The following is a 15,582-nucleotide window of genomic DNA, read 5'->3' on the forward strand; positions in this document are numbered from 1 at the left end:
CTTGGTATCCGGTTTTGTACAGCCCTAGTCACTGTTAATAAAATATAATGGGAAATGACATAAAAATTAAAAAAGTGTTGGAGACATAAAAATTGTATGGATATGATTAAAAAAAGAAAAATAAAAAAATATGTGAATAAGAATTAATGAAAATGGTGGAAATATTGTAATTCTTAATGAACGGGTTAAATAGAATTTTGGGGAAACTCAGGGAGATAGAGGAGGTATATAACTAATGCATTCACCTATGTGTTTTATTTGTGTTATGCTTCTTATCGATATAAAATAGGGCAAGCTAAGGGATTGTTATTAGTGTGTATTGTTTTTTGATTAAGAATCGAAATTAATAAAGATGATAATGAGGAATTGAGGATAGTAATACGAATGTATGAGATTCAATTCCATATAAATTCAAAGATTGAAAGAGAATATGCAAAAATCTCAAATTTATTCTACTACAATCATACTTTTTATTAATTTATCCGTTATTTGATGTCAATTGTAACATGTTTGTTTGTTGTTGATTCAATATATATGTTATTGTTGTATTTTGATTTTTAGCTTATTAATCAATTATACAATTAAAAAATTATATTGTATTTTGTAAATTACTTTTAAGTAAATTGAAAAGTTGACATGTGAGTCAAATAAAAAGTAGCTTGCATTTTGGTTTATTGACTTATTTTTTTATTGATGAACAACCAACATTCAATAACTAATTTTACCAAATATTTCAATGAACAAATGACTTACAACGTTAAAATAAATATTAATAAAATTGCTATCAACTTGTCAAATAAATAAACTGAACAACGCATCAGCCAATCAATTGTCAAACACTCCATATTATATTTTATAAAGTCATTGATATTTTTTTCCCTTAAGACTAAGATACTCCTTCTATTTCACCGTCATCTTCTCATTTGATTTTGATGAATAATTAATCACTAGAAAAGTGTAGAGGCCACATACATAGTTGTCCTTAAAATGTAGGACTATATATATAATTTACTTTTACCTTAAATTATAGATAAAAGGGTCTGAATCAAACTTAAAATCTTAAATCAAAAATAAATAAATAAATAAACTTACTCGAATCAAACTTAAAATCTTAAATCAAAAATAAATAAGTAAATAAACTTACTCAAATCAGACAAGACACGGTTCTCAAGGGTACTTTATGTCTTAATCACTCTTTCAAGTGTAACACAAAGTAAATTAAAAGATAAAAGCGCGCACACGGCACTCCACTCTACCTTTTCTCTACTCAGACACTCGGAAGGTCCTAACTTAACCCAACTCAACCCACTCAGAAACTCAAGGATACACAGCACTTCTCTAAGATCTCCACCCGGATCCGTACCATTCTGCACGCCTGAACGGTATTTAGCTGCTAATTCTCCCGCCAAATCTACTTGCTCCCCGGAAAGGACTGCAAATTACTCTACCCAAACTAGTAGTTTGCGCCATTTTTGTGTGAGTTCTCATCCTCCATTGCATTTCTCTTTTTGCTAGCTTTGATTGAGACTTCTTTACTTAGTTGTGATAATGTGTTTGAAATTTGAATTTTCTTTTTTTTAGAGATTAGGGTGTTGTGAATTAGTAAGTTAATTGCTTACTTTGTTTCAATTCTTGGGTCGATTTGTTACTGGGTTTCAACTCAAGTTTTCTTTTTCGATTGGTTCTTATATCCAGTAGGATTATTACTTGAAGTGGAAATTATTCAACTTCTGTTGAATTAATATCTAATTGGGTTTCACGGTGATCTATTTGTTCCATTTTGTGGCAGATTTCATGTCATCTTGGTGATGCTATTCTGTTACAAAGGATTTGCTATTGTGTAACGTATTGTAATTTTATCATTCCATTCTTGAATTTGTAAAATAAGGGTTGTTAATTTTGTTGTGGCAGGTTAGTTATATATTTTTGTCTCAAGTGTATAAAATGTTTGCCCTATTTAGTTAAGTGTGCTTTTGTTAAAAGTTGGGCTTGGTGATTTGATGGGAAACTGCAAAGCAGCACCATATATAGTTTATGGAAGAATAAAGCAGTGGGGTAAGTGAATGACAACTAAAATGAGGCAAATGAGAAGTTCATTTTCTCATCATCCAGCTATAATTGGAATAAGATTCTAAATTTTTGAAGATATTTGATGAAACTGCCATTAATTTTATTAGGTAGTCACTCAATTTGACCTACATCATTAAAGCAAGAACTTATATAGCTCTTGTTTAAGGAAACAAATCTCATAAGTGCTTTTTTCCTTATAATTTCGTGCATTTAATGATTATGAGATACTAAAGTTTTATTTTGTTAAATTAGGCTGGACTTATTGTGAATGCCAGCATATTAACGAGGGGACACAAGTGCACACACTTCATAAGCCAAGGAGATATATACCATCCCAAAATCATATGGCAATGGGAAGAAGGTCTCTAATAGCGTATAAAGCGTGCACACCATTTTCAATTTATCGATGTGGGATAACTCATCCCAACACCCCCCTCACATGCGAACCCCCGTCAAGTTCGCATGTGGGAGTAATCAATTAGGGTAGGAACGCCATTCTTTTCGAACCTACCATTTTTAAATTGTTGATCGAACCATCGGCTCGGATACCATGTTAAATTAGGCTGGACTTATTGTGAATGCCAGCATATTAACGGGGGGACACAAGTGCACACACTTCATAAGCCAAGGAGATATATACCATCCCAAAACCATATGGCAATGGGAAGAAGGTCTCTAATAGCTTATAAAGCGTGCACACCATTTTCAATTTATCGATGTGGGATAACTCATCCCAACATATTGATTTACAGTTCTCTGTAGTAACAAAGTCTAATATATACTTAGTGCTTACAAATTTTATTGGGCACCACTCCTAACTCTTTTTTATAACTCACACGTCACTAACCCACATTTTCTACTCTTCACTCCTCATCATATTGAGGTATGTTCACACTATTTTAGTGTGCACTAAGTTGGCACATGACTTTTTCTTCTATGCTAAGACAATTTTTATCCTTTTGTTATTGATGATTAGATATTGGTGATCTGTTGAAATGTATATCCTCCTTAGATTTGACAATTATGTAGCTTACCACTAGACATTTTAAGTTTATTTAGGAAACCAATCTACTTAATATATTTCTAATTAGCATTTGGTTAACACTATGCATTTGTAGGGGGAAATGTCAAAGGATGAAATAGTCTCAAAAGGAAATAAATAACTAAGAGGAAGATTAAGAGGAGTAGGTTCCAAAAGTAATTTATCTTGCCAAGCGTAAGGTTTGATTGTATATGAATCATCTTGCAACCTTGTTTAGTTATTAGGAAGACTTAAAAATTGAACGATACTAACGGACACAAAGATTCCTAGTCAAACCAAAATAGAGCTATTACTATATTTTATATGATTTCGATGAAGTGAAGTTTGGGATTCCCTCCATAATAAGAGGAGAGATATGTGTGGTTTATGAGTCTAAAATTGTGTTTAAAATGGACGGGTATTGAAGATTTAGTGAAAATTTGATGTTCAACATTTTGCATTATTGGGGTTTTGTAATTTTTGTGTTTAGTTGAAAAAAGTGAGAAGCCAGATTAAAGCTTACATGTCTAACTAGGTGAGAGTATGTGAGCCACATCTTTACTAAATTTCTAAATTTAATTTTTAATTAACGTTTGATGTATTAAGTGTTACCTTATTTAGTCTTTTCCATGCAATTGTTGTTTCGATTTGTTCGAATCTAATTACTATTCCCTAGCTACTCATTCACTGAAATTTTCTAATTAAGAACTCAAGGTCAAGACCTTTATTAGAAGAGGGAGAGAAGAATAGAAGGAGAAGAGAGAAAAAGACAAATTGAAGAAAATGATAATAGAAAAGAAGAAAAAATGATGCAAGAGTTAACAAAAGACTAAACAATATGCATACCTAAGGCACCGACTCTTCACCTCTCCCCTTGCTTTTGACCTTCCTCAATCTTGCTTATCTCTTTTGTTCTCCGTTTTCTTCTTTCTTTCTTCAGCCACATGTACCCTTTTGTTTCTTATATATTGGTGTAAATAAAATATTTTGATTTCATTAAAAATCAATTATTGTACTATTTTTCAATAGTTTCTTCGGTTCTAGAATTGAAATAATAACTTGTATTTAAAAAATAAATTGAAATGGGTATACAAATCTAACCCCAAGCATAAGATCTTTTGGCCATCGAATTACAATCCTGAATTTTTCCTCCATACTAAAGCAAATCCAAATAATGTAACTCGCTGAGTCAACTACGACACTATGACACAATCACTGCTAGTGCTACGGTTTCGGATCATCTTTTGGCCTTAGCTCATACGAAAGGCTTTTGTTCCCTTTTGCATTTTTTGTATTTGTTTAGGCCTGCTTGATTTAATGCTTAATTTTCTCTTGACTAGGCCTTTTGCTAGTATGTGTGCCTGATCCCATATGGTTGTATTGGCCATTTCTATAATAGGGTATTCATATGTGGCTTACATTGTTTTGTTAGGGCTCATATGCTAAGTCCGGGCTCAGGTTTGAATATTTGTTGATTTGGAGGGGTTTTGGAGGGGTATCAAATGCTTTTCATGGGTTATTAATATAACTTTAATTTCCAAAAAAATGATAGGGAATATGATACCTATTAAAAAATTGTATGGATAGCCATTGACTTGCTTATGTAATCATTGTTCAAATTTATGACTCCTATTACAAAACCGTGTGGATATGAACTAATTAGAAGGGTTTCTTTTGCAAGCTAAATTTACACATAGTTTGGATGCAACCATTTGCTCTATGTATATTAGGATTTGCAATTGAATTCGTAACTTTAGTAGTAGTTTTTGATGTTGTAGCATTTTTTAAATGTGTTTAGTTGATAGTGTGGTGTCTTTCTTTGAATGGTAAGGAAGGAGGGGAGGGTCTTGAATTTAATTTAAAGGAAACGAAAAAAAAGAAAATTTGGGACTTTTGGGCCTTACGCCTTGGTTGATCTTAGATTAATTATCTTAAGTGGTTCTTGGTTGTACTTTTCTACAGTGTTTTCCTTCAACTTGTGAGTGTCTATACCTTTTTGGTTGTAGTTATTGCTTCTTCAGTGGCTAATGGCTCTAATATGTCGATTCCAGGATATTTGTTGCTTCTAGACTTGCTGTTGATGTTTTAAGAGGGTTGGTATTACATTGGCGAAGTTCAATTGTATTTTCTGGGAGCTCCAATAAGCAGGCTGATTCTGGCATCGACACCCTTTCTTATGGTTTCTGGTAGAACTTTAGGGTTATAGAGAACTCATTATGGTTCTCACCTAAATATACACTGATGGAGCAATTTATCAATTTTGTGATTCGACCTCCCAGGTATCTATTCCATTTCTCCTGCATTGAGCATATTTACTTGTGAGCCCATCATCTATATGAACTTTTGCCGCTGCTCTTGGTTTTCCATGATTTATGTTTGTTAACTTTGGCCTTTGAGGTTAGCATGCTGTAAACACAATTTGCTTCAAGTGATTTATAAGTAGATGAAGTCTCCCTCTGTTGCCTTGCTTCCTATATAGGAACTTATTGAAGTCAAGAATTCACACCACTTATTTTTGCTCACAAATGTTGATCAAGGCTCTCTCTGATTGTGAGTGTGGTGATTGTGGTCTTTGTTACATAGCATGATTTCTAGTGACCGAGATTCTTGTGGGGGATACCAAGGCTACTTTAATAGATAATAAGGTGTTGGGCAATTGTTAAAATGATTAGTGTTGGCTTTACTTGGGTGGCTACTATATGTCTATATTATTGTTGTTGATACAATTTTGGCTGTTGCCTCTTCACGTTCTGTTTTGCTTTTGTGTGGGTATTGTATAGGGCTGTGTACGATCCAGATCAGTACTTGTGGGAGAAGGATTTTACACTTGCTGGCAGAGCATACAAAAGAGAGGATTTGGAGGCAAGTATGGGCATCAACACTAGCTCCAGTAGTTTTATTCTGGTATTTGTTATTGTGCTGCATTATTTTGTCATTTGAACTTTGTGCCTTGCTTCTGTGATGAAACTATGCAGCTTGAAAATGGAAGAGGCCAAACCTTGAAGTGTAGTCATTATGTTCCATCTCTTCTCCCAGAAAATCCTGCTCTTCCATGTGTTGTATACTGTCATGGCAATAGGTTTGTCAATAAATTTGATGTTTGTATTTGATTGAGGATATAAAATTCACAATTGATAAACTATTGTACTACAGTGGATGCCGAGCAGATGCAAATGAAGCTGCGGTTGTTCTTCTTCCAGCAAATATTACAGTATTTACTCTGGACTTCTCGGGATCAGGCTTATCTGATGGTAAATATGTTAGCCTTGGATGGCATGAGGTTTGTATATATGTTAAAGGGAGCTTTCTTATCAGTTAAAAATTTATGGTTGGTCGCATTACCTTAAACTTTATTTGTTCTCTTTTTCTTATTCCAGAAAGATGATCTCAGGGTTGTAATCTCATATCTAAGAAGTCAAAAGCGTGTAGCGCATATAGGCCTTTGGGGAAGATCTATGGGTGCTGTCACAAGGTATACATGCTACCTTTTCTGTAAAGTTCCTCTGATCGGCTTTGTTATAATTATTTACTCTGTTGTGCGGGTTTCTTCAATATTTATTCTTGTTTTTCTGCTCAATATATTGAACATTTGACATTTTTTAAATGGTTCTCATCCCCCCTCCCCCCGCTTTGGTTTGATATCCATTCTACTTCCCTAACTGTAAGTCGTGTTAAAATTGCTGGATCTGTTATTGCCAATGCTTTTTTGCCTTGCTTTGTATGAAGGTGGTGATGAAATTTTTGATGAACTTAAATTGGAGTCCATATAAGCTAAATGTATAGTTTGATCTTTTGCTGGAGTGTTACGTAGAGTGGTTATATGACTTCCTCATGGTGTAGCTGAGTAGTGATGTTAGAACTCCATCAAAGGCGTCTAAAATTGTTAAATTTTTATAGCCTTTTGTGTGCCGTTCTAGTGCTGTCGATACATGATTTTGCGACTTTGTGATTTTTTTAAAAGCTTGAATCAAAAGGCTTTTTTAAGATTTCCTACTTAAAATAACATCGTACTGCTGCTACTCTATTTTGTTCTTGCAGCCTTCTTTATGGATCGAAGGATCCTTCAATCTCTGGGATGGTTCTAGATAGTGCGTTCACTAATTTATTCGATCTTATGATGGAACTTGTTGATGTCTACAAGATACGGCTTCCCAAATTCACTGTAAGTTTGATTTCCTCTGTAACTTTGATGTGGTTACTGTTCTGACTTTCTTTACCTAATGATGTCATGCTCTGTTTTCATTGTTTCTTGTTGGGCTCTGGGCTGCTTTTACGTAAAAGTTTTGATATGAGACTTGTATAGGATCTCATACGACGGTGTAAAATAAAAAGTGTATCTTAGGTGATGTTTTCAAATTAGTTGCACTGAAACAGTAACTTTAATACTATAAGATCATTATAAATGGATGAACAAAATCTCCCCCCAGAGTTTGTGTTTTGTTGTCAATGCTGCTACAAAGTGATTATTAATGTATTTATATTCATATCAAGTCAAAGAAGCAAGTTAAAAGTTTATTTAATTTAATGTGCTTTTATTTTACGTTTGACTGAAGATTTAGTTTTCACTCTCATTTGGCTAAAAACATGAGCACACATACATTCACACACTTGTGGGTGTGTTTATGTATACATACAAGATAAAATTTTAAATATGTACAATGTGTGTAATGTCTTAACTAGAAGATCTCATGTTTATTACTTTATTTTGATAATAGGTGAAGATGGGAGTTCAGTACATGCGACGCATGATTCAGAAGAGGGCGAAATTTGATATCAAGGACCTCAATGCCTTGCAGGTTCCTTAAGATTCTACTTAATACATTCACACCCCATTCTATGTCTTAATCTATACTAGGTGTTTCTTGAGTTTGTTGATAATCTGCTTGATGATAGCTTGAGGTTAGAGTTTTATTTTTCTTTTTAGCATATCTTTTCTAAACTGATGACTCTTTACTTGTGTGTCTGATATACTTTTGTAAAACGTGGTTATAAAGGAAAAGGCTAGACAAACAATGTGACAGTAGTCTTTATGTCAATTTCTCTTTTGGGGTCCTTGTGATTCCTCTTTGTTATTACAAAATTGAATTTGGGTACATCCAACCTGTTGGAGTCACTTTGTGACATTGGGGCAATGTACAGTCATTTTAATCCTCGTGATTCCTGCAGGTTGCAAGCAAAACATTCATTCCTGCTTTATTTGGACATGCTAAGGAGGATAAGTTTATTCAACCGCACCACACTGACATTATCTTCAAATTGTATGCGGTATATAAACATGCATTTTCGCTAAAATATTGTTATGTTAAATTGCAAATAGTTGCGTCATGAATGTCTTTTGTTGCCGGTGTCAATGTAGGGTGATAAAAACATCATAAAATTTGATGGTGATCATAACTCTTCAAGACCACAGTTCTACTATGATTCAGTTTCCATATTCTTCTACAATACTCTACATCCACCACAACTTGCTTCCGTCTGGTCCAATAAAATTGAGGAATTACATAACTTGAAGGATCTCAATGGTGGTGCTGGCATGGATGAGGTAATCAGTTAAGAATTAGTTAATAATAACTGTAGACTTTAGTTTACTTTTTTTATAATTTTAAGTGAGGTTAGCCAATCTATTCTTTCATTTTGGTAGCATGTTTGAAAATTTATAAACTTTTACCAAAGATTAAATGTAAACAGTAAACTAGATTACACCGTTGCATGTAAATATTTTAAACAATAAACCTCTCGTGTTTCAAGGTAAAAATCATGTGCGAAGAAAGTTTTTCTCTATGATAAGATAGTATTCTGATTTTAGTAGTTCTTAAGTTAATACTTTAGTTTTTGAGCGGAATAACGTTGATGCTGAAACTATAGACTAAAATGTATCGTCTGTGATGAAAAGTTGATGACTAAACTGAAGCTGAAGAGCTTATATAGGCGTGAAGCTATAGGAAGGTTTTGTGGTCTTTTGTTTCATTTCTTGTCTCATTTAGAATAAGTAATCCAGCTGATCTAAGCCATGTCAGACAAAGATACATGTCCAAATGTCCGGCTAGGCTATTTTTATGAAATCATCTAAAATTTTGAACCAAATTGAAGTGTTCAAGTGTTGTACCATGTACTAGTGTCGAGGATCTAACATAGGTACTTGAGATGAAGTAATTGAAGCAGTAGGTAATTTCAAACATCACTTCCTTTTCTCTATGTAATACTACAAATTCAGAATCACACTAAAATATTTCATCTTTCGAAAGCTAAACCAAATTGCAGGATATAAGTGTATGTGATATCTTTTAATATGTTTAGTCGTGGTAAGATCAAAATATCTTTACGGTATCTTTTGTAAATTTGAGCAAAATTGTTCATATCATACAAATCATAAATTTTTTATGCTGACAGCTGACCTATAGCCTATAGATCTGGGGTTGCACCCCAAGGAGACTACATAAAACAATTTAGATATCTAATTTTGACTAATCAAGCTAGTACACTATCAAAACTTAATCCAGTTCATTACGAAATGCATTGAAACCTAGTTGAATTTTGAAATATAAAACTTTCACGTAATAGCTCGTGTTATCATGGAATAATGATTTTCCCTCTGTTTTTCGAACATGGCAGCTTGTTCTTTTGAGGTGGTTATATTTTTGGAGTCTACTATTTCATGTAGAGCGTTACTTGTTTTAAGTGATTCCTTGGTCCCTATTTGAAATGGTTTTCTATAACATTGTATCTTAAGGGTGACTCATAGAGATAGATGACACCTTTTGTCAAAAACTATAATCATATTTGCATACAAATCGCTCTCTTCTATTGCATGATGCATCCTGAAATAAACACCAAATACTGGTTGCACATTTCTTAGGTTCGGACGTAGGACTAACAAGTAAATGTTTCTCTCATTTTAGAGGCTGCTGTATGAGATTCTATCCAATTTTCGTGTTGGGAATACCAATGTAGCAAGCTCATCTTCTGCTTCCTGTGGCTTTCCAACTGCTAAATCTGTTGAAGATATTCTCTCCGAAATTGCACCAGTCTTGGCCACTAACGTAAGTAAAATTGTTGACTAGTTCTATCTCTCAAATTTCATTCTTCATAGAAGTGGATGTGTTCCCTTTCTATTTTTTTCGATGAACTTGTCACAATTTTCTTCCTTTTCAATATCTAGCTGTAAACTTTTACCTTGTAAAAGCCTTAAAATTTTTATCATATTCACTCTAAATTTTTACCGTGTATTAGCCTGAAAAATTTGGACGGGGGACTAGTTGGGCAGCTCATCAACCCTTTAGAGTCCTCTTTCTTAGGATGTATAATTTGTCCACTAGACATGATGCTCATGTTGCCTCTTTTTATTTTATCTTGGATGATACAACCAAAAATTCTTGGTCTTTTTTCTTTAGACATGACCCTCTTGAAAGAGATTGCAAGTATATTATTGAACTTCTCGTCATTCTATAAAACTTACGTTCCTCCTCAAACCCAAATAAGAGTGTTTGTACTCTTGACTATTCTTTGATTTTCTCATGTGCTTCATTCTATTTTATTTACTCTGCCTCCTCATAATCCGCCTCATTTCTCTTTAGCTAAATTGATCTTGAAAGCTTAAGTTTTTTTGTAAGTCAACACCTTCGAGAATCTTATTGTAATTTTTTTTAATGTTTTAGAGATGAATAATCTATATAAACGTTTTCTTAATCTTAACAACTTCCATCCTGTCGACAGAACATAAAGCATTCACGCTTAGTAGGAAATATCACAAATTCAGTACGATGGTAGCAAGGAGAGACATATAGCATACATTAAGTTTTCATCTTCTAGGGAAATGATTTTCGCCATTGACATTTTACTAGTTATAAATGCAGGACATGACATCTAACAAAGTCATGCATGCAGCTGACGGGAATTTCCAGGTACAAGTACTTTCTTACTGTGGCATTCAATCTGAGCTCAATCAACTCCTTTTTCCATATTTCCCTTACGGTTTTAAAAGGAATGTAGTTGAGACTTTATTGTTCTGTTAACCTGAAACGAAAGATTTTTACCTCCGTGAAACAAGACAAGGTTATTGTACATTCTTAATTTTGTTTCATGGAAAAGCCATGCTCCTGTGAGTGACCGTATACAATTGGAAAAGAAAAAAAAGTAGATTTTTGGAAGAAAAATCCTGAGTACACTGGTTTTTCATCTTCTACGCTAGATCTCTATTGCTGAAGTAGGGCTCTAAATCCATCCTTTAGAAAACCCTTGCAATTTTGTTTTGAGAAGTAGCATTTCCCTATGAACTCCTTAGAGATGTGGGTTTGGTTTGATACTTTGATACATTGTAGAGCATCTGCAGATTGCAAGTTCACTATGTGGGGTCTTCTGTTTTTTAAAAATTTTATAATTAGTTGTCAATTGGCTCGTTCAATTATTGATTAACTGAAGTACTGCATACTTTTTATTCAGGGTAAATATGTAGACTCAAGAAAAAGGCAACAGTTTTTATCAATTGACCCTTCATGCTTGTATCAACAGATTGAACTTGAGACTGATTGGTTGTGATATTTTAAGAGCTAAGATGACTGAAGAAAATAATTGTTGATAATTTTGTGGTTTTAATAGTTTACTTTACGCATTTTATAAGCAAAGATGCCGAATCAATATTACTGATCTACTCATATTTGCATACACGTGTAAATGATAAATTATCACCTTAATAGGAAATCTTGGTCAAAATATGGCGGAGTAACATTTCTACAGAGTCCTTGATCATCCCTCGCCCTTACCATTAGTGGCTATTTCTGGCTGTACCCTGTACTTGATCACTATACTTTTGTCTGATGCCCTTCCCTTTCAGCTTTTGTAAAGAATGGCGTCCTTTGAAAGTTGCCCAGCTGTCAGCTCTTCTCATGTTGCATCATTTTAGTGGAAGAGATGTCTAAATGTCACAGGATTTATTGTGCATTAACAAGATTATATTGAACTACTATCAAATTTCTCCTGTCTGAAATGATCAAATGTTCAGGATAAAATCCAGGAATCTGATGAAGAATGCTGCTCTCACACAAGCTCTAACAGGGAGAGTTTAGGACGATGCTCATCTTTAGAAGACACTGACTTGGCAGAGCATATAGATACGAGTAACAGCAATCAGGTGTGTTCTAGCTATACATGACTTGTGGTTCATATTAGTTTCTTGGAGACCTTGTGATCCACCTTTCTCTGTTTGGTCTTGTCTCTGCATAGCTCAAGAAGGGTTGTAATCTGAGTGGAATTCTCAGTGCAAGGCATGCAACATGCATGCCACATTTTGCACAGCGAAATTGTCACTTCATTCTTTATTAGTATTTAAAAAATAGTCTTTAACCGGGACTAGACAATGCTAAATTTGATAGTGTAGTAAGCGAAATGTATGGAACTTAACAAAAAATGACAATAGACTTACAACAACCCCTAATCCAACACCTTCACGAGTCACCAAATCACTCTCTCTAAAACATTTTACAAAATCACTCTCATAGAACTAAAGCCTTCATCTTCAAATGATTTTAATGTATCAAGAAATTTGATTTCCATAAGAGCCACATCTTGTATTTGTCTACAGTGCAACATTGCAAAAGCTCAATGCACTGTCAAACTATGCCGGACAACATATCTTCATGATAATCCTATTAGTAAGCAAATTGGTTGGAAGATGGTCCCTATCTTTAATAAAAGATCTTCTCTGAAACCATGAAATTAGAATTTGTGCTCTTCATAGTAACACAATTGTTGCAAAAAACCGATAAGAGCTGCTGATGGAGCCAAGAAACCCCAAGTTTAAGCTGTGCTTGCTCATTAAGCCCTAGTTTTAGAGTAAAAACAATTCTTCATTTGCTTCCCTTTGGAATCTCTGTTTCTCTTTCTGAGGTGATTCTGTAGCCTTTTTAACTTGACATGTCTGATTGGCGAACCATGGATAATTTTTGTTCTATCATAATAAGGCCAAAATAATTTTTGTAAAAGTGATGCGGGTTAGGTGAAAGTCATTTATATATTCGAAGTGTCAACCTTGAGCAATAAGTTTAGATTTATCTAAGATTGCTACATGAACCTCATGTACAGTTGTACACAAAACAAGAAGCATCTTTCTCTTGTTAGATACCTCGGTCAGAATTGAAGCTTGATGGGTGAATGAGGAAGCAGTACAATTAAAAGGAAAGATTGTTGATATTAGAACTGAGATTGTGAAGTATAGTTCATAATGCTTTACCCTGCCCTTGTCAACATAACATAACCTGAAGGTTTGGGGTCTTATCCGTAATCTAATTTAAAGATTCAGCTTCTAAAAGAGAGCCAACGTACAAAACGGTGAACAGCACTGGTTGATTGGAACTAGAAAATATGGTGATTGAAAGACTTTTCCTATTGAGGCTATGGCCTATGGGTTATGGCTGGGTGAATCTTCTGGAGTATCTTCATGTCGGACTCTTCGTTTCTCTTTAAGGCAAACCTGCAAATTTTATCAGGAGTAACAGTTCCCTTTAAGGTGAAGGAATTGTCTTAGGCATCATGTACCTACTTCATGGTCAAACAAGCGCTCGCTGCACAAGAAAGCTGTGCACAAAAGATATGCTACTAAAGCTGCCTTGTAGAGAATAAAAATTGAACATTGATAACAATCCTAAGTTCCTAACATAAATGAACAGATAGAACTCCGAAGATCAGATAAAAATATTACCGAAGGCAGGGGCAGACCTTTGTTGAGGCTCAAAGGGGCCTGACCCCCTAATATTTTTGGAACAGCGTATAAAAGCAAATGAGTTTGTATAAATGTTACAATAAAGAAATGTGGATTAGTAGTTAAGTGTTTAGTGGTTAAAGGGGTTCAAATCTTGCCATCTTGGCCTCCCTAGTTATTTTGTTCAATTAATTACTTTGAACCCCTCTAATTTATGGGCCAAGATTTGCCAGACTCTAGAAATCAGAGGGAAAAAAGATGAATGTTTGTTAACATAAAAATAAGTTGTTGGAGAAGAGGAGAGAATCAGAATATTAAGAGGCAACATTTTCACCAGGCGCATTGCCCTAGTGTCCCCTAGGTTAAATATTTACCTTCATTTGAGGAGTACTACGTTATTATCCTAGCATTAATTCTCCAATCCTTGCCCAAATTTTCTAAAATATTTTCCCTTTACCAATCCCCCCCCCCCCCCCCTACACGCGCTCTCCAGGTGTGACCTTAGGAGGGATTTGCATTAGAATCCAATACCCCTAGTGCAAGATTATCTTAAAAGACTTGCATTAGGAAACCAAAACTGGGCCCAATAATGGTTCATAATTTGCCTCTTTGGTGACCATTAGAACTCTCAACTTTTCATATCAAAATTATCTTGAAGAAGGTCAATACAAAGAAATTGGGAAGCAATGACCTTCACCAAGTGCAAGTCTGTTGAACAACAGCATGATGGGTCCATTACACGGTCCAACTGTATAGTGCAAAGTCTCAGATGGGTCTATGACTGGCCCCAGATTTGCATTTGGAGAGTTGCATTAGGAAACCAATACCCCCACTTTTGGGGGCGAGGTAAAAACCTGTAAGACCCAACAAGCAGGTTATATGACTCAAGAGCTGCTCTTGGTAGGTGATTGAAGTACCAACGACTTAACTATGAACCATGATTGGCCCCTTTTGTGCTCTTCTTACCTTTATCACCTTCTCCTCCGACTACCTAACCAGAAAGTAGAGGAAAATTCAGAAGTTTTGACCAAAATGTGTTTTTTCCTTCGGTTACTATTGACTGTATTGGAAGTCTGGAAAGAAAAATGTAACCAAATGTGTTAGAAATTGATTTTTTTTTTTTTTCTGTTTATATACTTTGCACTTTTGGTTGTGTTAGCTCATGCATTTTCTTGATGCAGATGAATACTGATATGCAGAGTACCAGTACAGCACAAAACTTAGGTAAATTACCCGAAGACAAACAGAAGTTTAATCGAAAAAAAGTCTGCTCTCCTGCTTCAAAGAAGTCCAAATCCGAGAAATCAGAAAAACTGGGCACTTTAAGCCAACTTTTGCGACTTTGCATTCTGAAAAGAGTACCACAGTAAACCGTGTTCATGAGTGTTGATGTACGCACGAGTTGTTCTTTGTTATATTATATTGTTTATTCTTTTAAATTGGATTAGTATTTGTGTATATCCAATTGGCGAAGCATTTGTGTATTCTTCTGGTAACACTCATGTAAAAGCTAAGATGTTAGGTGCCATTTGGTTTAGGTCTGGTTAACCAAGGAAAACGAAAATTTGTACCAAAGTGCGATTTTGTGGGTGTTTGGTTCATAATTGTTTCCCCAATTCTCGGTTTGGTTTCGCCCAAGACCTCTTTTTACAGTTCCCAACATCAACCCATGGAATTTCATTCCCAAACTCACCACATGACCACCAAGTTGGTTGTAGGGATAGGCCAAGATCCTACTCGAATCTTGTTGGACCCTATCCTAAAATGCCCATTCTTACTACCAACACCAACCTAACTG

The 15,582-nt window shown here is 34.7% G+C and overlaps 1 protein-coding gene across 3 annotated transcripts; it reads left to right on the forward strand.

The window, feature by feature from the left end:
- Nucleotides 1–1,238: 1,238 nt before the first annotated feature.
- On the forward strand, nt 1,239–15,388 carry LOC130823613 (uncharacterized). Of its 3 annotated transcripts, none has more exons than XM_057688295.1 (14): nt 1,240–1,476; nt 5,143–5,370; nt 5,872–5,953; nt 6,067–6,170; nt 6,245–6,371; nt 6,469–6,563; nt 7,130–7,253; nt 7,807–7,887; nt 8,258–8,356; nt 8,448–8,633; nt 9,991–10,131; nt 10,945–10,992; nt 12,102–12,218; nt 14,966–15,388. In XM_057688295.1, exons 2-14 carry the CDS (start codon nt 5,333–5,335, stop codon nt 15,152–15,154), a joined length of 1,431 nt encoding a protein of 476 aa, XP_057544278.1. In that variant the 5' UTR covers nt 1,240–1,476; nt 5,143–5,332; the 3' UTR covers nt 15,155–15,388. The 3 variants fall into 3 exon arrangements, with proteins under 3 accessions (XP_057544279.1, XP_057544278.1, XP_057544277.1); XM_057688294.1 differs by having other exon boundaries at nt 1,242–1,476; nt 12,090–12,218; XM_057688296.1 differs by lacking the exons at nt 12,102–12,218; nt 14,966–15,388 and adding an exon at nt 11,531–12,075 and having other exon boundaries at nt 1,239–1,476.
- The last annotated feature ends 194 nt before the right edge of the window (nt 15,389–15,582 follow it).

Source organism: Amaranthus tricolor, chromosome 9 (assembly GCF_026212465.1).
Source record: "Amaranthus tricolor cultivar Red isolate AtriRed21 chromosome 9, ASM2621246v1, whole genome shotgun sequence".
Classification (NCBI taxonomy): Eukaryota; Viridiplantae; Streptophyta; class Magnoliopsida; order Caryophyllales; family Amaranthaceae; genus Amaranthus; species Amaranthus tricolor.